The sequence below is a fragment of the Helicoverpa armigera genome, chromosome 27, assembly GCF_030705265.1.
Source record: "Helicoverpa armigera isolate CAAS_96S chromosome 27, ASM3070526v1, whole genome shotgun sequence".
NCBI lineage: Eukaryota > Metazoa > Arthropoda > Insecta > Lepidoptera > Noctuidae > Helicoverpa > Helicoverpa armigera.
Genome location: NC_087146.1, coordinates 4,690,754 through 4,717,650, shown reverse-complemented (window position 1 = coordinate 4,717,650; position 26,897 = coordinate 4,690,754). Strand labels below are relative to the sequence as shown.

General features: G+C 36.3%; 1 protein-coding gene across 1 annotated transcript; it reads left to right on the top strand.

The window, feature by feature from the left end:
* The first annotated feature begins 391 nt into the window (after window positions 1–391).
* Window positions 392–26,897, top strand: LOC110369607 (mothers against decapentaplegic homolog 3). Its single transcript, XM_064041948.1, has 12 exons — window positions 392–755; window positions 9,039–9,132; window positions 9,638–9,743; window positions 10,650–10,749; window positions 14,459–14,560; window positions 16,199–16,278; window positions 16,774–16,960; window positions 17,647–17,744; window positions 18,482–18,589; window positions 19,175–19,319; window positions 20,574–20,697; window positions 21,436–26,897. The coding sequence occupies exons 1-11, from the start codon at window positions 553–555 to the stop codon at window positions 20,695–20,697; spliced, it is 1,347 nt and encodes a 448-aa protein (XP_063898018.1). The 5' UTR covers window positions 392–552; the 3' UTR covers window positions 21,436–26,897.

Here is a 26,897-nt window from a genome sequence, read left to right as displayed (position 1 = left end):
TTTGAATGATTTTCCAAATAATTGCAATTTGGTGTGTACCTATTAATGTTGATTATTTGTTGAGAATAGTTTGTATTAAATGTAATTGCTTAATAAAAAAATACACAAAGAAGATTAATTAGATTAATTAGTACATTTTCGCACATTTGGCTGATTAAAATTGTTTATGGAAACGCCCTTTGTTTGTATTAAAAATAATTATGTGAGAAAGAGACAGGCTCATGTATATTTATTCGAAATTGATAAATAATTCAAATGAAATGTTATAATTAAAGTGGTACACATTATAAATAAGTAAAATTGGCATATTTTACAGTCCTAAATTAGTGCCACCAAGGTCCGTGTTATTTAAAATTCTAGCAAATAAGCCGGGATGCGACAGAGATGGAATTCTTTGATTTGTTGATTGACAAGTGAACTGTCATTCACATTCGCAATATGGCCGAGAGTTGTATCTAAATACGGAACATAATAATTGTGCGCGAATATATAATTTCCCATGCAAATGATACTTTGTTTATTTTAATGACTTAGTGAGTGAAGTGTCGCGGTATGTTTCCCTTAACTCCACCGGTCGTGAAACGGCTGTTAGGGTGGAAAAAGGGCCCCGAGGGTTCATCTGCTGCCGAAGATAAATGGTCTGAGAAGGCAGTGAAGAGTTTAGTTAAGAAATTAAAGAAAAGCGGAGCTCTCGAAGAATTGGAAAAGGCGATATCAAGCCAAAATAGTCATACGAAATGCGTAACTATTCCCAGGTTAGTCTAATATTGATTTATTTTTTCCTGATAACAATCATTTGGGAATGTGACGTTTCCGGTGGCTAATGTGTATCCTTGCAATGTTTTTGAACCTTATTTCCATGAAATAGGACTGATTTTCGGTGAGCGAATCTATTGCAAAAATCTTGAACTTAAATGACATTTTTGCTAAAGAAATTGGTTCTAGTTTATAGGTAAATCTAAACTTATAAGATTCTTATTTTATAGTATCTCTAGTATCTTTATTTCTCATTATTCGATAAAGTTCAACATTTTCTGTGGTAGGATTATTTCGGTGGTCCTATAACCCGGCCAAATTCGATAGTCACCTACCAGTAGTAGACGGTCGTAGATTGCAGCGACCATCCCATTTTGGTTGCATACACAGAGTACTTTTTATATTATGAAATAGAGGTCCAACTCGACTACCAAACTAAGTAAGACAAGTGGCGCCTTCTGAACGCAGGTTTAAGAAACTATTTGTCAATATATATACATATAGCTACATAAAGCAGTGGTTACTGGGTCTAGGTAGATTTTTGTTTCTTTTTGTTTAATATTTATAAGATGTTTTTCAATAAATAAAACACTGATAACCTTTAATATAATTTATTTTTTTCTTTTAAAACATTTCATGTATAATTTTTTCGCTTTTAGCTTATAGGAATCCGTATCATCATCACACTCTCTCCTATTTATTAATATTTTATTAATATCTTTACAGTAATTGTAAATAAAGAATCTGCAGGATATATTGATTAAAAAGTCTATTAATTTTTCTTTATGAATTTCACATTTTATGAAATCGAATTTCAAATGTATAAATATTAATGTTTTGATGAAATCTTTTAAATATTTTTTCCAAACATTTTTAATTATTGTGTAATTTATATCCTGCAGATTCGAAACACAATTTAAGAGAGAGTCGCTGGGACTGCAAAGCCATTTTTATTAGCATACTCTCTATATTTTAAATAATCGTGTTCCTGATCGGACATTAAATTTTTACATTCACTACAACCCTTGAAGACTTTCTTCTTAGCGGTTTTAATAAAATAACCGCTAACATATTGTAGCCCCAATTATACGGGGTCGCTTTTGTCTTCAAGGGCTGTAAATTCAATGTCGGAATCTCAGAGAGCTCACAATTTATTTGTTCTTTGCAGGCCCCGCTTGTGATGAGAACTTCATGCAAAGCGTGGCAATTATCTGCCTCACAATTTGTCCCTGGGGCATGGACACTAGATAGGCTGTTTATTAAAAGGCTGCTAAATGCTGCTTCAAATCCATCTGGAGTAGGGTTTACGTTGCGGCATCCTTGACTCCTTATCGATCCAAAAAAATTTTCTATTGGATCCTGATTCAGATGCCGCAACCAAACCGATGTCACTCCGTACTTCGCAGCAATTTTTTTTAAAAGCAGTTCTATTCCTTCTAGTGTCCATACCCAGTTACTTAAGGTGGGAACATACTCCACATTCGAGGTTTTTACATTCAAAAATATTTTTGCCTCCATCCATGTTTTGTGATGTATTGAGTTCGGCGTCGCAGGTCCCAGCAGTGGTTTACTGTGCTTCCTTTTCCCGAAGCTTCCGTTAATGGAGTCAAAAAGTTTGTCAAAAAACAAGATGACGTCCGCTGTATTTTGCGCATCTTGAGAGATTATTCCTTTTCTGCAAAAATAAGAAAAAATATTAATAAATATTCCTCACACGTTCTTACAACGCAATCTAGTCCCAAACAAAGCATTGCTTGCTTGTAATTTGGGTACAGCAGACAACCAATAAATGAACTTATATAAATATAAATATTTTATAAATAACATAACATAGTGTACATATGTAGAAACACCCACACACATAAATGTTTGACTTATGCGGGAATCGAACCCGCGACCTCCTGTGGCAGGCAGATACACTGGCTACTATGGCATCTAGTCATCAATAAGAAACTTGTTATTATTAAATCTGAACTGGGAGCAGTTTTTAATTTGTGAAAACTTTACTATACAATCTTCCGCCCGCGGTTCTACCGCATCCCGTGAAAGCTACTTCGCGCACCCAGATTAAAAGTCACTTTTAGTCTTCCTCAATAAATGAGCTATCTAACGGTGAAAGATTATTTCAAATTAGACCTGATCGACCTTGGTGATTGGATTGGTTCTTCAGATTAGCATGGTTAAGAAAACATACAAACAAAAAAATCTTCAGCTTTATAATATATAAGTATCGATAAAATAATGCAATGTGAAAACATTATGTAATAAAGTTTATTTACCTGCTAGGTAGCCCATATTTGATGCTACAGTTTGGCTGAATAGTTGCGTAGCAAATTTAACTTTCATCCGTGGAATTTTACTGGGAATGCAGTGGGAGTCTGTTAATTTTGGCACCAGTCTTATGCCTTTGTAGCCTGGGTTTTCTTGGTGCAGTGCAGTTATGTGTTCCCACTTTGCCATTAGCATTTTGTTGTCTTTTTTATATAGTAGATTTTTCGTTATTAAATTATTTCTTATACATTTCATTAAGTGAGGTGGGTCATACAAGGGAATGATTTCCTGTTTATTTATTAAAATAATATTTCCCTCAGGTTCTTCTGATTTTCTTAACAGAATACCTCTTGTTTCTTGTAACAAGAATTTAATGCAGTTAACATTATTTGTTCCTTGGTCGCACACTGTTGCTACCACATTAAGACCAGCATTTTGTAGTTCTGTGATGACAGCCTTTAATTGTTTTGCCAGTTCTGGTCCCTTTGTGGCAGACTGAGAAAATGTGTATGCAACGGGTTGCTTATAATTTTTTATAAGTCCTCTTATCATAAATACCTGCGCATGATCTGCATACTCAGGCAGTGTCTCTTGCCCATTGGTTACAAACCCACTCACTCTGTCCTTCCTTTCATTGTATGCCACATTCGGTTTTAGTGACATTTCGTCAAAAAGAACCACACATAATTTGTGCTCTGGTTTCATTTTAATTTTTTATTTGTGCCATCAAATTTTTATTGATACCAGCATTTATATCTGCCATATTAATTAATTTTATTAAAATTTGGCGTGATGGCAGGATAAAGATTTTCCTCAGGAATCTGTATCCTTTTGGGCTTTGCTTGAGGATAGTCAAAGCTACAATTTTTTCCTCTAATGTGAAACGCCGGCCTTTTTTTTCCTTTTTGTGCTCCCTGAACTGCAGCAAAGTTAAAATTTTTGATGTGCTAGACATTTTGTCTAGAGTTTCTAAAAATTGAGGGTTTGTAGTAATATTTTGCAGGGCCTTGATCTTGATTGCCTGCTTTTAACCTTGCTACGGCATTTGCTGAGTTTCACACCAACTTGCAGCATTTTCTGATACAGAGCACGCTCAGTTTTCGTAACAGCAACCTGTTTTACCGCCTTCTTACTAACACATTTAACTTTGCGATGCACTGAAAAAATAATAAGAATCATATGAATAAAAATTGCAGAATTTAAGAGTACATATGAGTGAGATAGCATCAAAGCTAGTTGTGTGTGAAAGTATCCCATGATTGAAATATGTATTAAATCTATAAATCAGTACCTAGTTAATAAACCATGATAGTGAGTGTAACAAGCAAACTCAGCTTTGAAGTTATTAAGTTTGATTACAATTGTGTTGCTTACCAAGATCTTTCACCACCTCAACATTTTCTTCTTCACTATGAGGCTGTCTATCACTGTGTACAGACTGAGATTCTGAAGTGACAGGATCTGAAAGGTCATTAACATATTTGGTAAGAAATGTGTGCCTATTATATACAAACCAATTAAGCTGATGATCATTACCATCATCATGAATGTAGCAGTTCATATTGAGTAACCATTATTTGAATCATATTGAATTAATTAAAGCCAGCCCACTACTAGACAAAGTTACTTTTCTTTTATATAGTTTATAATATCAACTAGCGACCCGCCCCGGCTTCGCACGGGATAACAGTATTTCCCCAGTATTTAATGTATGTTATTATACATAAAAACCTTCCTCTTGAATCACTCTACCTATTACAAAAAACCGCATCAAAATCCGTTGCGTAGTTTTAAAGATTTGAGCGTTCATAGGGACATACAACATGACACATGACAGAAAAAGCGACTTTGTTTTATACTATGTAGTGATAAGGATGTTAACATTTTAGGACTTATGCATATGACATATAAATGTAATTTAACAAACTGTATTTCATCAATCACTCTTGTCTTAAGGGATAGGTTTATAGAGAGCTAGTTTACTTTAATTGTTTGCAAAATTATAACTCAGGAACAACAAAAATAATTCAATTTAAGATGATTTTAAGGTAAATTAGCACATTTATCGAGAGAGGCTACATTTTATCCGGGCGCATGAAGGAGTTCCAGGACAGAATATGTGTAAAATAATTGCTGATTAAATGCTTGTATGTAGGATCACTCACCAAGATTCTCTTTCATTTGTACATCTTCAATTGAACCTTGTGAGTGTATATGTAGATGCGCAGGTTCTGTAAATAATAATATTCAGTGATTAGTATATGTTATTATTACATCATTTATTGCTAGTGTCTATCTATCAATTACACTATATGCTGTCCGCATGGGTGCCGCATATTATGCACAAATATGTTGACATTATTGAAAAGAAACAAGTATTAAACAAAACAAAGTAATACAAAAGTAAATTATTTCAGACATGGTAATGGTTTTGTATGCCTAAGTGAGAGTAGTAGAAATCATAATTGACATGTACCTTGAAAACTAGACGTTATGGATACCACATATTATGTTTGGAACATTTGATCTATGATTCATTACCTATTCATTCAGTCAAGAGGGTACCAAAATTGTGTAATGCAGTGCTATTTAAGTATTACAACAAATTAAAAATAGCAAAGGATTTTTGGTAAATGTGACATTCAAGTTACTCAATTTCAGCCTAATTTGTAGGAATAAATGATCTTTGAAATAACTTCACTCAAAATGGCTGGACCGATTTGGTTGAAATTTGGTATGTAGATAGGTGATACCCTGGATTAAGACATAGGCCACTTTTATCAATACACCATGCGGACGAAGCCGCAAGTGGAAGCTAGTACATACGTAATGTAAATGTATGTATGTATGTATAAAATGAATTGCTTGTTTATATGTATATGATAAAATATACCTTTTGATGTAGACGGTCCTGAAATCTGAAGAGGTCTTAGTGCTCTTTTTCAATGCTGAATTTCGAGCAAGATAATCCTGTAAACAACGATAAAATAATATGAATTATAAATATAGTAAATTTTGAAATGTAATATAGAAACTCTTGTATGACATACTGCGTACATACAGAAATTGTGGCTCCAAAGAAATCTCTATTCAGATGTTTTAGACTTACTGCAGCTTTTCATTTTGTGATTTGGAAAGTTTACTTTAAACTCAAATAACATGACTGTTTATTTCTTTCTAACATCAACTCTAGAAATTTGAGACTTAGGTACTCTTTAAGGTAAACAGGTACCTTAATTTGGGTATTTTACTAAAACTAACCTGGCATGTTTTTTGTAGGTACAGCTCCTTTGGCAAGTCGGTTATTCCGGCACCAATATTTTGGTTCGAAATGATCATTACAGACGCGGCGGTATTTGAAAATATGGTTATTTTCAAGTTGCAAAATGTCACCACCAATATGAAAGACCCATGTATTAAATAGCTGCCTATCCTTATCTGGATTAGGGAATTTATGTAAATACCCGTAGTGTCTGAAAAAGGGTAACAAGTTAGAATTCAGTGGAGTCGTGACAAAATGACGACTATTTGTTTTAAGGATGTTGATAAATGCTTACCTAAGCCATTTGTACATCCGGGAACACAACACTTTCTATTAGACATGATAAATATTAATTATCACAAAACGGGTCAACGAGTCCTATCTCAAGCACAAAATTCACAAGATTTCGATCACCTCAAGCACAAAATCGACACGGCCGAAGGAGCAGAGGCTCAACTTAACGGACTTAGGTGGATAAAGCACTAATAGGGATAAAAATCTGGAAAAACAAACAAGACACCGAAAAGCACTTCAGCGCAAACCGGCAGCCAAATTTGTTTGATTGACAATTTTTGCATAATGTTGCATGTAGAAAATGGATTTAATGTTGCCAGTAGAAAATAAATTCTTGAATTTTATTTTATTTCTGGCTAATTGATAATAAACATTAAATTTTAGTAATTGCTTCAATATGCAACTCAAAATTTTTATTATTTATTTTTTTATTTTAGCTGAAAAAAAAGATAGGGTAAGAGTAGAACCAATAAAAGATGTGATAGCGCCCTCTTACACACCTAAGCATAACTACTACGCAATCGCGCATCATCGTCATTACAAATAACGCCATCTATATTTCAGTTTCTTTAATATCTTACATTATAATACTACCAAATTAAAATGACACTTCCATGTAAGGACCTCAATGTATTTACTGTCTCACTTCATTTTGCAGACCTATAATGATACGTTTTCTCGTTTGCCACTATTAAGATTGTCACCCCTGGTTGCATAACATACAGGACGTAAAATCGGAAAGGTCAAGACTCCGTCAAAACAAATCGAAGTGCTCTGTCAACATGGCGGACATATTTTGAACATTGCGAATTCTTTATTGCTAATTTCCTAAGTAATTAATACAGGAAACGTGTGTTTTATACTATTTTAGTCTTTTGTGCGCATTTTGAAGGACATCCGCGTATCCTTTCGTCCTTGAAAGTGTATACGTCAGTAGTTCCGTGTAGTGTTATTGAAAGAGTAAAACAGCTTCTAATTTATGCGACAATATTGCAATTCCTGTGTAATAAATACGTGTTCCGGACTGTTATTTGGTGAGATTAATGTTCCTGTTTGTTATTTTGCACATAAAAGTGGTTATTTTAATGAAAAAATGCCAATCAGAACCTTATTAGATTTGTTCATTAAAAATTCTGTGACTTGCTGCAACTCTGGGACAATGCCCCAATGACATTCCGCCAGGAAATCATTTGCCGCCAAATTCATGCAAAGTAGATCGATTGCATTCTAATTTATTAATATTTTAATTCATAATTACTTGTTTAGTCGAAAATAACTGAATACATAGTTATTTTTTGGGTTATTAACTTATTCTAATTTTATAATTCTTATTGACTGTTGTGTTAAACTCATTAAAACTTGTCTGGTCAGATTAATGACCCCTTTTGACCTTTCCAAGGAGGTTTTATGTTATTATGAGTTAAAAATAGTAATTTGAAAGTTTATAGTAGTATAGTATGGTTTAGTTAGATAGTAGGTAACTGCTGAGCAAGGGATATTAGATTTGATTCCTAAGTAAGGTTATTTTTTTTAATTATTTTCTAATGTGGCCTAAACTTCATTTGAGGAAGCACTTATCTAAAGATAACAATCTTGATATAACTTTTTATATAAGAACTTAGTTTAAAATTAAAATGTACCTAAAATCAATGTAAATACAATAACATCAATTGAATCATTGTTACATTGATTTTAGGTGTGGAAGGAGTTCCACACTCTTCTGTTTGCTGGCACCATATAAGTAACATTATATCTAGCCATATCAACTTTCACATAATCCATTCATAATTTCTTTGGTTGTCCCTATCCACTATCTGCGGATTACAATAACCAATACATGCGTTATATTTCGATTAAGAGATTGAAATTACACAATTACATGACACAATTTATATGTATGAATAATATCAAAATTCTATCTCCGGTTATTTTAATCCACAGTATATCCATCTACATATTTTTTTACAATTTCTATTTATGTAAAATGTTCTACCAAGATTGTTTACCTTTAGTTAGTGACTACTCCTATGGATTATACTTAAACTGAAGTTGGCCATATTCTTCCCTTATTTATTGATGAATTTATAATGTAAAATTTTCAACGAAAAGGTCAAATAACTTTGAAATTGTTGACATTTACACAGGGGTCATATGGGGTCATTGGACTGCAAATGTCATACCTGCATTATGCATTTTCTATACTAAACATTGGAATGAATTAAAAACTATATGTTACTACTTTTTATATGGGTGCAGGAAGCGGTTGAAACCTCTGACAGTTGCAAGTATTTACTAAAGACATAAATTAATACACCTTTAAGTAACATTTTTGATGCTCCCGTTGAGCAATTTTGTTGTTCTGAAAAGTTTATTTTATTTGTTAAACAATTGTATAATATGTCCTCTTTTTATTAATAAGTAAGTATATAGATCATATTTTCCATTTCTTCCACAGAGTGAAACCTAATGAGAACGTGATAAACGGACAGTACCGCAAAGGATTGCCGCATGTTGTTTACTGCAGGCTGTGGCGTTGGCCGCAGCTACAGGTAATAAGCATTATATTGTTATTTATTTTGAAAACTTAGTTTTGAGTATGGAAATTGCACCAATACATAAATAGTAAATAGTACACCAATCAAAAATTATTTATTTGTAAAACATAGTTAATGGTTATACCTACAGAAGAAAATGAGGAGTACATAAGTTTTTATCTTATGATATGATATTGGTGGACAAGCCATACATATGTGTAGTACAGTTACAGTTTTTGGATGTGTAATTCAGGAGCCCTCAGTAGTGGCTGAGTAGATACATACACAAATATGGTTCATCTATTTTCTTGAGAAAATATTATACCTAAAACAAAGTCGTGTTGCAACCCCAAATTATCTTCTTCTTTCTTCTGCTCTATTCCCAATTTTATTTCAGGTCGGTGCAATATGTCTTCTGCTTCCATTTTCCCCTGTCACTGGTCATACTGACATTCACTCCCTTCCTATTCATGTCATCTTTCAGGCAATTACATAAAAATGTTTATATTGTTTATTGCAGAGCCAGCATGAGCTAAAGCCAGTGGATCACTGTGAATACGCTTACCAGTTGAAGAAAGACGAGGTCTGCATCAACCCTTATCATTACAATAAAATTGATTCACCCGGTAAGTTATTTATTTATTTATTTATTTATTAGGAATTCCAACAAGAAATACACAACTTCATACAAAAAAAAAAAAAAATACAAACAACCATGCAATGTGTTTCCTCACTTATAGGAATCCACATCATGCGTAGACAAATAAGTTGAATATAACATAATATAAAAATCAAGTCACATAGAAACCAAACAAAAATTTTTCAAACCATATACGAACAAGCAGAACATACAAAGAATACGAGATAATTAAAACACATTAGACAAATTATTGTTAATCAAGGTCAAGAACAAATTTACAAATTTACAAATTAAATCAAGTTAGAACATACAATGAAATCAAAACAATACAAAAAAATAAACACAGTACCTATGCATAAATCAGAACAAACAAACTTATATTTTTAGTTTCTTATGAATTAAATTTATAATTTATTAAAATTAATTAGAAATACAATTAAGATAAAAAAAAATAATATATTATAATTATAATATAATTATAATTATTTTAATATATTTTATTTTCTTTCGCGTAACACTAATTTTTAAAATATTATACCTTAACTAGTTTCAGCCAGTAGTTTTGCCGGTTTCTGTGGGGACTAATTCCTGTATCTGGATAAAATGTAACTTATAGCTTTCCTTGAGAGATGGGGAATTTTTCAAATTGGATTTTATAATTGTTTGCTCGCTTGAACTCTCGAGTGATTCAATTAAAAAATAACTTTGTGTTTTGCCCGTTCATTGAGGGAGGCTATTATAAGTAACTTTATTGATGTCTGCACGTCGTGAAAGTCGTTCCAGGACGCGGGTAAAACTACTGGCAGAAGCAAAGCTAGCCAACTATATACCTTATATTTTATTATTTAGATATTATTAGCAAATAAATAATGTTCTTTGTGTCTTGTTCCAGCATTGCCCCCGATCCTAGTGCCCCGGCACGGAGACAGCGAGGTCCGCGCGCCGCCGCCCTACACGGACTATCACCAGCCGCATCACGAACACACTGACACGTTAGTATTATTATCATATTGCCCCAGCATTGCCCCCGATCCTAGTGCCCCGGCACGGAGACAGCGAGGTCCGCGCGCCGCCGCCCTACACGGACTATCACCAGCCGCATCACGAACACACTGACACGTTAGTATTATTATCATATTGCCCCAGCATTGCCCCCGATCCTAGTGCCCCGGCACGGAGACAGCGAGGTCCGCGCGCCGCCGCCCTACACGGACTATCACCAGCCGCATCACGAACACACTGACACGTTAGTATTATTATCATATTGCCCCAGCATTGCCCCCGATCCTAGTGCCCCGGCACGGAGACAGCGAGGTCCGCGCGCCGCCGCCCTACACGGACTATCACCAGCCGCATCACGAACACACTGACACGTTAGTATTGTTATCATATTGCCCCAGCATTGCCCCGATCCTAGTGCCCCGGCACGAGACAGCGAGGTCCGCGCGCCGCCGCCCTACACGGACTATCACCAGCCGCATCACGAACACACTGACACGTTAGTATTATTATCATATTGCCCCAGCATTGCCCCCGATCCTAGTGCCCCGGCACGGAGACAGCGAGGTCCGCGCGCCGCCGCCCTACACGGACTATCACCAGCCGCATCACGAACACACTGACACGTTAGTATTATTATCATATTGCCCCAGCATTGCCCCCGATCCTAGTGCCCCGGCACGGAGACAGCGAGGTCCGCGCGCCGCCGCCCTACACGGACTATCACCAGCCGCATCACGAACACACTGACACGTTAGTATTATTATCATATTGCCCCAGCATTGCCTCATGTTTCATCTCTATTATCTACCGAGCCTTTTCCACAACTATATTGGGGTCGGCTTCCAGTCTAACCGGATACAGCTGAGTACCCGTGTTCTACACTTGGGCAATCTAATACCCCTTGGTAAGACTGGTTGTCAGACTTACTGGTTTCTGTAATGACAAAAGTGTAGTCTTGATTAGCATTGAAGAACACAGCGTTTTTTTTTTCTGTAAATAAATTGTCGTTTTTAACCCCCGACGCAAAAACGACGGGGTGTTATAAGTTTGACGTGTCTGTGTGTGTGTGTGTGTGTGTGTGTGTGTGTGTGTGTGTGTGTGTGTGTGTGTGTGTGTATGTGGCATCGTAGCTCCCAAACGGATGATCCGATTGTAATCCGGTTTTTTTTGTTTAAAAGGTATGTCAGTCGGGAGTGTTCTTAGTTATGTTTGGTGGAAATCGGTTCAGGTCTTCAAGGTCATCAGCTCGTTTGCTAGATGTGATAGGAATGTTACACGCTCAGTTTACTTGCACGTATATGTGGGATCTGAAATTTGAAACACTAATGTCTTTTGGAACCACTGAGCTGGTCTGCTGTTAGGGCACGAAGGTAGGAGACGTAACCCTGAACTGCCTTTTAATAAACCCATCGAGTTTGGGCTCGTTGAATTTGTCTTGACGAGTTCTCTTCATGTTTCTGACTGGCGAGAACCTGATGCTGGAAATGGGATGTGGCGGATGAAACACTGGAATGCCGGAATTAAACGGATAAACCGATTTATATTTTGCTGAAAATCTAGAATGTCCAAAGGTGAATCTTTATTGTTTCTCAATCTGTGCAATTCTCCCAGAGCCAGTTTGTCATGAGGATTGTTAAACAGCTTCCTTTGGCCGAGATCGCAAATAGCGACCCCATCTTAAGATAAAATAAATTAAATGAAAGAAGGAAAAATTAAGGAGCTCCTTTAAAAAGCATGAAATAAAATTAAATTATAAATTTAAAAACCCCGACCCAAAAAGTACGCAATAATTATGACAAAAGGTTAAAACGCTAAACCCTATAAAAAGCAAAAAATAACTTTTAACACTACGTAAACTAAATTTTGACGTGTCGGGGGACCGCTTTTTACCTTCATAAATACTTACATAAATAAAATGATATTACAACATTCGTTTAAAAAAAAAACGCGTATCTAAAGTAATGAATTAGAGCGGTCCCCCGACACGACAAAATTTAGTTTACGTAGTGTTAAAAGTTATTTTTTGCTTTTTATAGGGTTTAGCGTTTTTAACCTTTTGTCATAATTATTGCGTACTTTTTTTGGGTCGGGGGTTTTTTATATGTATGCTACTGATCTCTCACGTGTTCCATATCGCACTAACATAGTTTTCATAAACAGGTATCTGAACAAAATGAATATGACAATTGACTTTCAGGCTTGAAATAGATCTTTAAAATGCCGAGATTTCATAATATTTACAAAATCCGGCCGCAATCCTGAGGAAAGGAGAAGATATATCCGACTCATATGATACGGCTGATAATCGAAGTGCGGTTAAACCTAGTTTTAGCCGGTTAACCTAAGCATGACTAGGATATTGATAACTGTAATACGGGACAAGTGAAGGAGAATAACAATTAGTAATCAAACCTATCACGTTTATTTATCTTTAATAATAAACAAGATGGCTCAAAAGGCCGTAGGGTTCCGTACCGAAAGAACAAATAAACGCGTTTATTGTATGGGTGCCCCTTAAATATTTATTTTATTCTAGTTTTCAGTATATGTTGTTATAGAGGCAATAGAAATATACATATCTTCCGTGAAAATTTTAACTGACTCACGATTCATGAGATACAGCCTGGTTATAGATGGACAGCGTAGTCTTAGTATTAGAGCCTTTACTGCTAAGTTTCAGCTTACGCATGTAGACATCTTTCGAAAATTGCCCTCGATATCTCAGGTTTCCATCATCAGATCCTTGTCCTGATGTCAATGAGACCATTTGAGAAGCATACCCTTTCAAACAAAAGTATTGTTCGAATCGGTAAACGACGGAGATATGCGTGACCAAACATAAAAAAAATCCTGAGAACCTTCTTTTTGAGAAGTTGGTTAAAATGATACATGCATAATTAGTTTAGTTTTTCAAAACAAGATATTGCACAACTAACAATAACAGATATCAAGCCAGTTTTGATTAGATTACAAAAATAAATATATAAGGATAACAATGCAATATTTTGACGCAGTTTTAACCAACTTTACAAGGAGCTTTGTTTTGGCTTGATATTAGTTTTGATATATCTCTACAATGCTACAGTGTCTGTAAGTGATTTTTTTATACGAGCTTTTTCCCAACTATGCTGGGATCGGCTTCCAGTCTAACCGGATGCAGCTGAGTATCAGTGTTTTACAAGGAGCGACCGCCTATCTGACCTCCTCAACCCAGTTACCCGGGCAACCCAATACCCCTTGGTTAGACTGGTGTCAGACTTACTGACTTCTGACTACTCGTAACTCTCTCTGTCTGTCTGTAAATAATACGATATTTATTTTAAGTCAAATGCCTGTCTTTTTTCAACGAGTTCTTCAGTGTTTCGTAAGACAATAAATATTAATATTACTAGCTTCTGCCAGCGGTTTCAACCGCATCCCGTGGGAACTACTTCCCGTACCGGGATAAAAAGTAGCCTATAGCCTTCCTCGATAAATGGGCTATCTAACACTGAAAGAAGTTTTCAAATCGGACCAGTAGTTCCTGAGATCGCGTTCAAACAAACAAACAAACTCTTCAGCTTTATAATATTAGTATAGATGTAATCCCGACGTTTCGGATCAAAGTAGTTTAATTTAAATGTCTAATATTCACGTGAGCGTCAGAAATAATTAAATATTTTCTTACCATGTTATATATTTATCATGATATTGTTCCAGTGTGATGCAGAGCGGCGGCGTGGTGGGCGTGGGCGCTCACAGCGCCATGTACCTGGAGGCCACGCTCGCGCAGCAGGTGCCGGGCAACACCACCGTGCATGTGTCAGTATTGCTAGAGTATCTGTTGTAGTGCTAAGAGTGGGTGAACAAACGTAAATGATTTGGGATATGAAAGTTTTTCTTCTTAGGAACTCTATATGTATCCTTGTACATTCCCGTATATGTTTCCCTGTATACCCCTCTTTATATAATGGGGATAGGTCTCCCGCCTCTTGGCTTGCCTTCATCGGCCGGTCAGAGTGGAGTCGCTAGAGCAAGGTTAGTCCTGCTCGGAGGGTAGGTGCCTCGTGGTAAGTGGCGAGTGGGCCGGTGATGCTGGACCCACAGGGAGCGCGTGATCTGCGTTTAAAGTCCGCCGAGGTATCCTCACCCTTCTCAGCCGCTCATGTCCCTGTTGCCCTCTTGTTGCTTTTCAGTGACTGATTTCCGGGGGCCCAGTAAGTGAGTTGGCGAGTCTCCACCTGCCATTTTAACATGTATCTAATACATTGTCATCGGCAGGTGCCATAGTTCCCGTAGTTTCCCCATTCCTAGTCCATTAGCATCCCATCACAATAGCCCAAGTAGTTTTCATCCATAGTTAGCAATAGTTTAGCACAGAACCGGGGATTGTCCTTGGGTACATTTCTATAGTGTATACAGGGATAATCGTCGGTTTTGTGTCACCATTTCATTAAAGTTGTCTCAAAAGGGCTTCAGCGTGTTGGCTTCGGCCCCACGTTCGCCTTCCAAAAATCCGGGACTCTGTAGTCCCGTGGTCGGAAAAAGACATACAAAATAATAATAATAAATCGTTTATTTGCTTGAATAAGGTACATAAAAGGTCTTTACAGTAACAATACAATCTCTTATTCTGCCGCTTATTGCGGCGTGCAAATTTTCTTAAAACTATTTAATTTACTATATTTACACAAGAAATGAATTATTTTTCACATAGACAATACTTTATACTTATTTCAATCACAGACCTTTATATCTTAAGGGGTCTACACACCAAAGCCGCTGACCCGGCGGCACAGCCCGGCGGCACGACTGCCGCGGCATGTGGTGTTCTAGTTATTGTCAAATACTCTATGAAAGCCGGCGGCATGATTGTACAAAATACGGCCGGCGGGTTGGGCCGCCGGGCTGTGCCGCCGGCATCAGCGGCTTTGGTGTGTAGACAACTTTACAACTTATAATCTAGGAATTCATGAACACTATAAAAACATCGGTCTGTCAATTGTTTTACTAAGGCACGCTTAAATATTCCCCTATTTACTCCCCCTATATATTCCCCGATATATTCCCTGATATATTCCCCCTGTATCTATGTGTTCCCTTTTGTATATCCACAGGATACAGGCATCTTTTCATATAGATAAGAAATAAGGTGTTAGTAACATACCTCACATAATGCTATTTGGTTGGCGATTAAGATCTTTTTCTTTTGAGTCTAGTTGTCTTTAGGACGTTTTCCTTCACACTTACTCAGTCAAAGATGCACTAATAATGAAACTAAGAAATAACACTAGTATTTTGAGACATGGGCCACATTTTTCTTCTTAGCCCTAACTGACCCACTGATGGGCAAAGGCCTCCCCATTTTGTCTCTATACCTCTCGATTCTTCGATTATTCCCACCAATCAGGGTTGTGTCATAGGCCATATATCTTATTTAATTGTTTTATCTCATTGTAGGAGCTCATCAACGGTGGAGACACCTCCTCCGGGCTACATCAGCGAGGACGGAGACCCGATGGACCATAACGACAACATGAGTGAGTTTGTACACAATTTTATTATATTACACACACTAATATTAATTTAAAGAGTAGGCAGGGAGCTAGGGGCTACCAGACCTAAAAAAAATTGTCTTCAAAAACCACCATTAGTAAAATTTTGTGGTATATCGTTCATATTCATCTTTAGGATGAATATCAAAAAGTAAATAACAGAGGAATGGCAGCCGCTGGGTCTTGTTCTATTTTCTAACATAAATATGTATTTAATTACCAGACAATCTTTCATTACAAGTTTATGTACTTGTTCCATACTTTTTATTACTATATTTAATTACTGGCCTACATATTTGTACCATATTTCATTACCAGCTCATTTAATAGTTCAAATGGCAACCAGGGCCCCATCCATTTTGCGTCATGACAGTATGGTCAGTATGGTCACCCATCCACGCAAGCGTTGCTTAACCTTATAACCGACCTATACAGCTGCCACATACCAATTACTTACTAAAAGAACATCCTCTCTTCCAGACTTAACCCGTCTAACCCCATCCCCGCCTGGCCTAACAGCCGAGGCAGCCCCAGTCCTGTACCACGAGCCAGCGTTCTGGTGCAGCATCAGCTACTACGAGCTCAACACGCGCGTGGGCGAGACCTTCCATGCCTCGCAGCCCTCCATCACCGTGGACGGCTTCACCGACCCCAGCAACAGCGAGAGGTGAGTTGGCTGATCATCGGCCGAGGCGGCTGAAGCAGCCCAGTCCTGTACCACGAGCCAGCGTTCTGGTGCAGCATCAGCTACTACGAGCTCAACACGCGCGTGGGCGAGACCTTCCATGCCTCGCAGCCCTCCATCACCGTGGACGGCTTCACCGACCCCAGCAACAGCGAGAGGTGAGTTGGCTGATCATCGGCCGAGGCGGGAGCCAGCTATGTATTCTAGTAATAGTGACCGGGAGATGCGTTTTTTAGCAACAGTGAGTGGTGAGGATAGATAGTCACGGTGACTTGGCTGATAATCGGCCAGGGCGGCTGATCTTGAAGTAGACCAGCCACCTAAGCCGTCTAGTAATAGTGAGTGGTGAGGATAGTCATTGTGACTTGGCTGATTATCGACCGAGGTGGCTGATCTTGAAGTTGACCAGCCAGCTGCGCATTCTAGCAACAGTGAAAAGTAAGTATCATTATCATCATCACTTCACTGATTGTCGGCAAATGCGGCTGTTCTCTAAGTAGAATAAAATCTGAAATCTAGAATAAGTATTTCAGAAGGCAGCTCCCATACAAGAAAAAAAAAGATTTTTGGCCGTGGTATAGATAAATGGCATGGAACAACCAACTCCCACTTGTTATTCAGAAATCTTCATTTTCAACTGTTCTAAATTCTGTTTTTTTACTTGACAGGTTCTGCCTAGGCCTGTTGTCTAACGTGAATCGTAACGAGGTGGTGGAACAAACTCGCAGACACATCGGCAAAGGAGTCAGACTGTATTATATTGGCGGTAAGTATTTATCATCATCATTAACGTAACTGAAACGTCAGTTTGTATAACAACTTTTTACACCATAAATATTTTTCTATGTTATTGGTAAAAATGAACATCAGTAATGTATTGTATTTACTTTATTTATCAATGTATGTACACAGTTGATGAGACAAGAAAAATCAAGTACAAAGGCACTTATTTCTTAAGAAATCTCTTTCAGCAGGCCCGCTGTGGCTATATAGGTTAATTTTTTTAGCCTCATTTTATTATTAAAATACTTTTTATGGTCGCTGCACACAGCGGGCGGGGCGCGACGGGATGGGACGGCGACGCGACGATGAGCAGTTGTAATGTACTAGATATTACGGAGGCCGCCACACAGAGCCGTCCCGCTCGGCGCGACGCGCCCGCGCCGTGCAGAGACCATTAAATATAAAACGGTTGTTAAGTAACTAAATTGAGGATTCACTTAAATTGGCCAATAATTTTTGAGTTTATTTGTTACTTCGTACGTACGAGGCTTTTTTTCATATAATAATACCCCCTTACTTATAAAAATCTCTAATCACCTTCTAAGCAACATTTTAACTACATGTTAGTTAAGACATGCTTCAGCAACGTTTATAAGTAAGAATTTTCTTAAACAGCCCTTAAGTATTACTTATTATTTAATTCACGTTTATAAGTAAGGCTGATAGTGTATAAGTATAGATATTCCGAACAGTACTAACTCAATTATCTCTCGTTCCCAGGCGAAGTATTCGCGGAATGCCTGAGCGACTCGTCGATATTCGTGCAGAGCCCCAACTGCAACCAGCGCTACGGCTGGCATCCCGCCACCGTCTGCAAGATACCACCAGGTCAGTGAGCTATTTGTCTAGCCAATACCTGATTACGTCAGACTTTTTGTAGGACAGTTAATAAGAAAACCATTTATTTTACATAAGGATTATGAAGTAGTTCTATAAAATATGTTAATGCACTTGTTATTTTTTAAATTATTTATTTATTTCCTTTATCTACTGCTTTTTTAATAAATATTAATTAAGCTATCATAATTTACAATTAGGATAGATAATTGGGCCGATTTTTTGTAGGACTTTCTGACCGACTTTTCATAGGACTTGTGTGTTGCACTATTGCTATCAGTGTGTTCTATTTTTCATACATATTATTATATGTAGTGAGCTACTACAGTGCACTAACATTTGCTCAGACACATTTACACTCACTATACTTTCACTCTTATAATATAGCCCGAAGGATCGACAATCCGACGCCATCCGAGAGGGGCATGAGAGGACTTACGGCCGATCCCAATATCTTATCTATGTGTTAATGTCATAATTATATCTCTAGTAAGCAAAACAACAGATAGAATATTGAGAACGACCGTTAATGTATAGGTAATGCTAGTCAAACTAACAAATAACTTTATCCCCCAGGCTGCAACCTGAAAATCTTCAACAACCAGGAGTTCGCAGCGCTGCTGTCGCAGTCGGTGTCGCAGGGCTTCGAGGCGGTGTTCCAGCTCACGCGCATGTGTACCATACGCATGAGCTTCGTCAAGGGATGGGGGGCTGAGTACAGGTTATTATACTCATATTTATATATTTTAGCTGGGGAGTTTATTCCATCACTTCTTCCCAGCAAAAACACATGAAAGAGGTGAAGGGCGGGCATTTTGTAAAGGACAATGGGCAGATTGGTATACCCCACCAATAGCAATGTCATATATATCATTGGATAGGCCTTTTTATGTAGAACAATATTTACTATGACAGCTTTGCTGAAATGTTTGTCCGTTCTGAGATATAGATCAAAAACTGTGCAAAAGTTAGAACTAAGTAATCTATTGATAACTCAAGTTTTTAAAGGAAAATCTAAGAACTACTAAGTGTAAGTCTTGTATGAAAGAAAATCAGATTACAGTATTGATTAGCATCAGTTTTAAGATTGTTTGTTATCTTTATCTCAGAACGGACAAACAATAGAACAAAGCTGTCAGAGTAAATGTTGTTCCAGTTAAAAAGACCTATCCAATGATATGTATGACTTTCCTATTGGTGCGGTTTCTCACTACGCCCAACATCCAGTTGGTACAATAAAAGGTTGAAATGCTACATAATAGTAACAATTATGGATCCTAACGGGCATAGTAGTACTTACAAGACTTAAAGTTATTAGTACTTAGATTTTCCTTTAAAAACTTGAGGTATCAATAGATTACTTAGTTCTAACTTTTGCACAGTTTTTGATCTATATCTCAGAACGGACAAACATTTCAGCAAAGCTGTCATAGTAAATGTTGTTCTACATAAAAAGGCCTATCCAATGATATATATGACATTCCTATTGGTGGGGTATACCAGGTCCCATATATTTGTGCCCATTGTCCTTTGACCTTCAAACAGTGCTGAATTTCAGCATATTTTGAGTTTTTATCTATTAAAAAGGTAAATACATAAATTATATACTAAGCCCCGCAAGGCCGTTGTAATGGTTTGACTGTGGGGTCTTTAGATAATCTTATTTATACTACAGCCTGAAATGGAATTCATTGGCAATATTTTTACAATGATTGTGTTCTACTCATGATTGATTATATCGTTTATGCTCATTAAATAGTGATAAATAGATAAAGTAACGCTTGGCGCGATCAGTCTATGTATTAGTGAGACTGGAAGCCGAACCCAACATAGTTGGGATAAGGTTTGGGAGATATTAATTGACCTAGGAGTATTTACGTATTTGACCTGGAAGAAGACGCCTAACTTACCTCCCTTTTGGCATTTCCGGACATTTTTCTTCCTCCTTGACTATAACAATTTTTTTTGTTGTCAGACGTCAAACAGTGACATCGACGCCGTGCTGGATCGAGCTGCACCTGAACGGTCCGCTGCAGTGGCTCGACCGCGTGCTCACGCAGATGGGCTCGCCCCGCCTGCCCTGCTCCTCCATGTCCTAGGTATGTCATCATCCCAGCAGGGCCCAGCAGAGCTAAGTCCTGCCGGGATTGTTCGAAAGAGTTACCGCGACCCTTCTTTTAACGACGTCAAGAATCATCAAATGACCCCTCCCGCTGTGGGTTAGCAGCGGTGAGGGAGTGTCAGACTCTTACTGACTAAAAACCGTCGTGTTCCGTCGTAGGCCTTTTATGTACCAGGGCTGCGGTAACGCCGGGGCTGCGAGATTGTTCGAAAGAGTTACCGCGGCCCTGGTATATAAATAGCCTACGAAAGAACATGATGGGTTTTAGTCGGTAACCGTCGTACCACAAAAACTTTTGAACGTCTGCTGAACACTTGTTTAAAAAAATTACGAATTTTGGCGTAGGAAGGTCCGTTTTGCAGCCACACTTTTTTTGAGACCAGTGTTCAGCAGATGATTAAGTTTTTGTAATAAGACTGTAAAAGTCTGACACTCCCTCACCGCTACTAACCCACAGCGGGAGGAGTCATTTGATTATTAACCATTGAAAAAAAAGGTATGTGATCATGATGTCCTCCTAGCCGATGCTTTTCCCTTATAAGAAGATCAGCTGCGCAGGACATATTATAGTGCACAAACATTTGCTTGGACACAGGCGCACTCACTATTCCTTCACTCTCATAGCCCGATGGGTCGACAATAAAAAAGTCAGCTATGTAAAATATGATAAAAATACAATTTTGATGGTAAAAACTGCAATCGTTTTCTCTTTCAGACCCTCCACAGAGTAAAGAGAAAGAAGTTATACTCACACACAATGTACAGAGTTAGCTCAAAACAATGAATACCTCCTTTTTGAGTCGTAGGCTTAACGTGAAGGGACATAAGTATTCATAGATTTAGCTTTTACTTGCAAAATATAAAGTATATGTGTCACATTCTAGAAAACCACACATAAAATATTATTACCACCAAAAAACAATAATAACGCTATAAAATTCAGCGAATATATTTTACGAGCTGATATATCACAGACAAAAATATTCAAAAAATATATTATTGTAAATGGCTAAAAAGATTCCCTATAAAAAATATTAAAATTGTAATACATATTTCCATTAAAATATGGGTAAACTAAGTCTTTAACAAATCTATGAATATTTGTGTAGTCTTCGCACGCAATATTTGATAATAAACAATACATATAAAATATAAATGTTTTAATAAAATTAGAGTTTACTGTGCAAAGAGTATTATTTTTTCTCTTAGAAAATAAAAACCTTGTTGAAGTTTTTCCACTCGCTAAATAGCGCAGTTGCGCAAAATTTTGCGCTACATACATAATGGTGAAATAAAATTTTATTAACTTTTCAATCACTTTGGAGTCACTTTGCGCTAAATAGCGCAGTTTGCGCAAACTTTTGCGCTTGCTATTTTGAAGGAAAAGAATTAATACTTTTTGCACGGAACCAATATGTAAATCAAGTCTGTGATTAATTATTGCGTATTGTTGGCGAAATCACAAATAAATACAAACATTCAACCTCCTCCTTTTTGGGAAGTCGGTTTAAAATAAACAGCTATGTCAAAATGTATGAAAAAGTGAAAAAATCTCTCGATGCATACGGAATTGATGATTGTACCCTCCCTTTTTCTAAGTCGGTTAAATATTTAAAAATACGATTTCGTCAATAATATGCAAAAATATATGAAACAGCGTCACTTTTTGTACGTGTTTAAGGAAACGAAATTATTTTTATTTGTTATTGTACATGTAAGAATTAAAAATGTGAATCAATATGCAATATTTTTAAGTCGACGTTATGTACAGTATATAAATGATAATAATCATTTTGATAGGAGACTACTTCCTAATTCTGCAGGTCAGAACTAAATCTAAATATACCTCGTTGCGAGGGAAATACTTCCCGCATATGGATATAAAATAGGCTATATGAATTCTGATAAATAAGCTATTTTACTGTCAAGTTTCATCAATATACATTCAATAGTTTTTGCGTACAAGAGTCACAAACATACATTCTTTCAAACTTTATAATATGTGTATTAAAATTCATAATTAAACACTCTTCTTGCTATGTCGACCGACATACTTTACAATTTGTCATAAGAAAGGATTTTTTAGAAAGTTGTACCTACGTGGGTGAAGCCACAGCTAAACATAAGTATCATTAATATATTGTACATAATGTTTTCAAGAACAATTTACTCTTAAAAAAAGCAACAAAATAATTACACTATTGACATAATTTCGCCATCGCATCGTGCATTTATCAATTTTATTATATTATTAGCACGGAGAAGCGAAAGATAAGCGGAGATACCATAACGCAGGTAGGTCAAGCACCTTCTAGGTCATAACGATCAATTACGAGTGAACTAACGAGGCGTTCGGGTCCCTTGACACATCTGTCGAAGATTTTTGGTTTTACAAAAAATGGGCGGGTTCCAAAGAAGGCGGGGCTTAACGTTCCTCGTCCCCCGAACACCCGCATGTTGTCGACGCTAATTTCTAAAGCCGGGTTTTCACAGTAAGAGTTGGCTCAGATCGAGTGCACTCGTACGAGTCAGCTTCGTACAAGTGTCCACGGATAGTGGTTTAATTTAATTAATTAATAATTTATATTATTCTATTCTATTCTAATTGTCGCCATATTGTTGTTTCATAAAAATGATCCACAGAGTACATTGAAATGATCCGAGTAAGCTCGAAAAATAGAGCAGAGTCCGAGTCTACTCGGATTAGACGTTGGCGTCCGAGTGCGCTCAGATTACGTGTTTACATGATACGAGTAGCATCCGAGAAGACATCCGAGCGCACTCGGTCCGAGCCAACTCTTACTGTGAAAACCCGGCTTTAGGAGATTTTCCGTTATGATATCTCCGCTAGTCACTTCATTCTCCTTGATTTTATTAAAAAACCAATGTGTATTGTATACATAGTTGTTTTTTTTATTATTATTAATATTAAACGTCAACTATAGTTGTGTGGTTTATGATAGTAAACTTTTATGTTTTGTGGGAATAAAGTTCGAGTCTTGGACGGTGAAAAAATTGCGATCTCTAAAGCATTTTGACTATGGTTTTTGACGGAAAAAGTTTGGTGTATATTGTCTACGGTGATACGAAGAATTACCATAAATAAAGAGTATTACAAAAGAAAAGCTTTTCACTATGGTTTTCGATCGAAAAAGTTTGGTGTTGTATATTGTCTATGGTTGTAAGAAACTTACCATAAATACAGAGTATTTTGGAAACAGTTAGAATTTCACACAAAACATACGAGTGAGTAAAGAAAAATGTAAATATATCTACGTTTTTGATTTAATGTTTTTTAATTATTATTTTCTATGGATTACTGTGTAACCTTAGTTGTAATCGAACGGTTATTTATATCTAAAGATTTGTACTGTCATTGCGATGCATTGCTTGAAAAGTTGAATTTTATTTTAAACATACTTTCACAGATTTTCATATCGATAAAATAATCTTACATCTGTTCAATAGTATTATTACTTAAAGAGTTATCAAGTTAGACTAAAGCATTTGGTTGTAAATTTTTTAGATTTTTCAATAATCATCATCATCATCTCAGGCATAGGACGTCCACTGCTGAACCTATGCCTCCCCCTTAGATCTGCACAGATACCTGTTGGAGGCGACCTGCATCCAGCGTCTGCCGGCGACCTTTATAAGGTCGTCTGGCCACCTTGTTGGTGGACGTCCCTTGACCATATTACTTTTTTAAATTAGTGAAAACATATTGTAATAGGCAATGCATCTAAATGAAATGCGACAGGGGTTTCGCGATTAAACCCTGCCACGTAGCGAGTAATTGGCACATTATATTATATATTTACTTATTACTTATTGACTTGAAAATCTAAAAAAAAAAAGCTAAAAGAGAGGTTATTTTGGACAAGTTTTAAGACGTATATGCGACAAAATTGGTAAGTATATTTGCCAAATATATTGTACAAACAGAAATTGAACATCTTTGGCAGTCGTTACTAGTAGTCAGAAGCCAGTAAGTCTGCCACAGTCTGACCAAGGGGTATTGGGTTGCCCGGGTAACTGGGTCGAGGAGGTCAGATAGGCAGTCGCTCCTTGTAAAGCACTGGTACTCAGCTGCATCCGGTTAGACTGGAAGCCGACCTCAACATAGTTGGGAAAAGGCGTTCAACGTATTAAGGCGTAGAAGTCATTGAGATACTTATATTTGAAAATCTATTTGTTTCATAAATTGCATGTATACTTATCAATTTTGTCATTTATACTGAGAGAAAAGGTATTTTTAATAGATGGATAGGGATGTCTGAAAAACGGTGGCTTTGAATTTTCTTTGAAAAAATATTTATTGATGGATAAAAAAGCAGCTACAAGAACAAAAAGTGATTATTTTAATATTTTTTAAAATAAAATTTCAAAGCCACCATGTTTTTCATAAATGTAGTGAGAATGTATTATCATTTTAAAATTATTATTGTTTTTTATGGAAATCATGTGAAATCTTTATTTATTCTACCAATTTGTTATATTAGTATTGTTTGCTAAGCACAATCAAATCGACATTTTGAAATAATATATTACCCTTTATATAAGGTGACCGGTAATTAGTGATCACATGGTCACCCATTCACGGACCGACCACGCCAAGCGTTGCTTAACCTGATGATCGATCGGCTTTGACTTGCTCATGAACTCTTGAGATTAAAAAGTAATGAGTATAGAAAAAACTTACTTTAGGTAAGTTGTTTGAAATCATGTTTAGAATCACGTATTCAAGTATCAGTCATTAATTACCAGTCATCCTATACAATTTAGTCTTCCAAACTATTTGATTTTAGTTATGTATTGTTAAGAAAACAGTTTCAATACGGCAAAAAAATGATTTTAATCCATTACGCACCAATATCCACTAAATATAAATTTTAACATAATTCTGTCTCATTTTATTAGACAGAGATAGAAATATGTTTAATTACTATTTAGCGGGAATTTTTTGAACTGGTGTTGCAAGCTTTAAAAAAATATTTTCTTCTATGTTATTTGTTTTTAAAATACATTCTCTGTGTAACGGTTAATATCGTGGTTCGGTGCTAGATTGATTGGTTAGAGGGTAGAAGTGAGATCGCTTCTAGTGACAGATTTACATACAAAATGTAAGATTTTTTATATGTATCACAACACTTTGGATTTGTTGGGTAAAGTAGGTTCAACCTAGTGAGGAAATGTTAAAAGGGGAAACGTTAAAAAGAAAGATCCGATTATAAATAAAACATTCGAATTGAGAACCTTCTTTTCGAGAAGTCGGTTAAAAATAGTTTGAACCCAATTGTTATTGTAAGAAAGTACAATTTATCATTTTGTTTTTATATATCAATGACGACGAAAAAAACGTGTTAATTTGTTTAAAATACTTTAATTATTATTATTAATTTGTGACTAGGCGTACGATCAACGGTTTTTTTTATTATTATTATTTTGTCATGAAAATAATGAATTTAATAGGCAATTAGGAGATTGTTGGTTTTTCAACTGATTTGCTTGTTGCGTTGTAAGTTAATTATTGATAAACATTGTGGTAATATTTTGCAGTTTTTCATCATCTTTTACTAAAAATTCGTCAGTGGTTAAAATGTGATAGAATGGCGTTTGAAAAACTTGTTTGACACACAGAGCAGCTAAAATTAGAGTGAGAAAAATAATATACTAGGTGAGAAATACTGCAAAATATTGTCTCATGTATGCAGCGTTAATATATTTATAAATACCGGCTCTTTTTATTATTATTGTAGATGATTTTGGTGTCTGTTTATGAAATAAACAATAATAAATACATAGATTTTCCTCTTATATATTTTCAAAGAAATATGTCATTCTATGTAGTATCATAAGTACAAGATATTACATTTTGCTATTTTTTTAACGGTTAAAATTAAAGATTATTTAAAATTCTACCAATTTGGTAGTTATTTTTGTGTGCTGGTAACCTTACTTTTTCATAGCCACATTTTAATAATATGTATTTTGTTAGTTTATTTGATAAACAGACACCAAAATAGTATATTTAGTAATAAGTTTACGTTATCAATAGTGTAAGTTGTACCATATTTATGTTTTACTGGCTTCCAAACTTTATTTGCGGCGGTCTCACTGCGTGGGATGTGTTAGGAATATTATATGAAAATAACTACCAATAAACGTGTGGTTTTT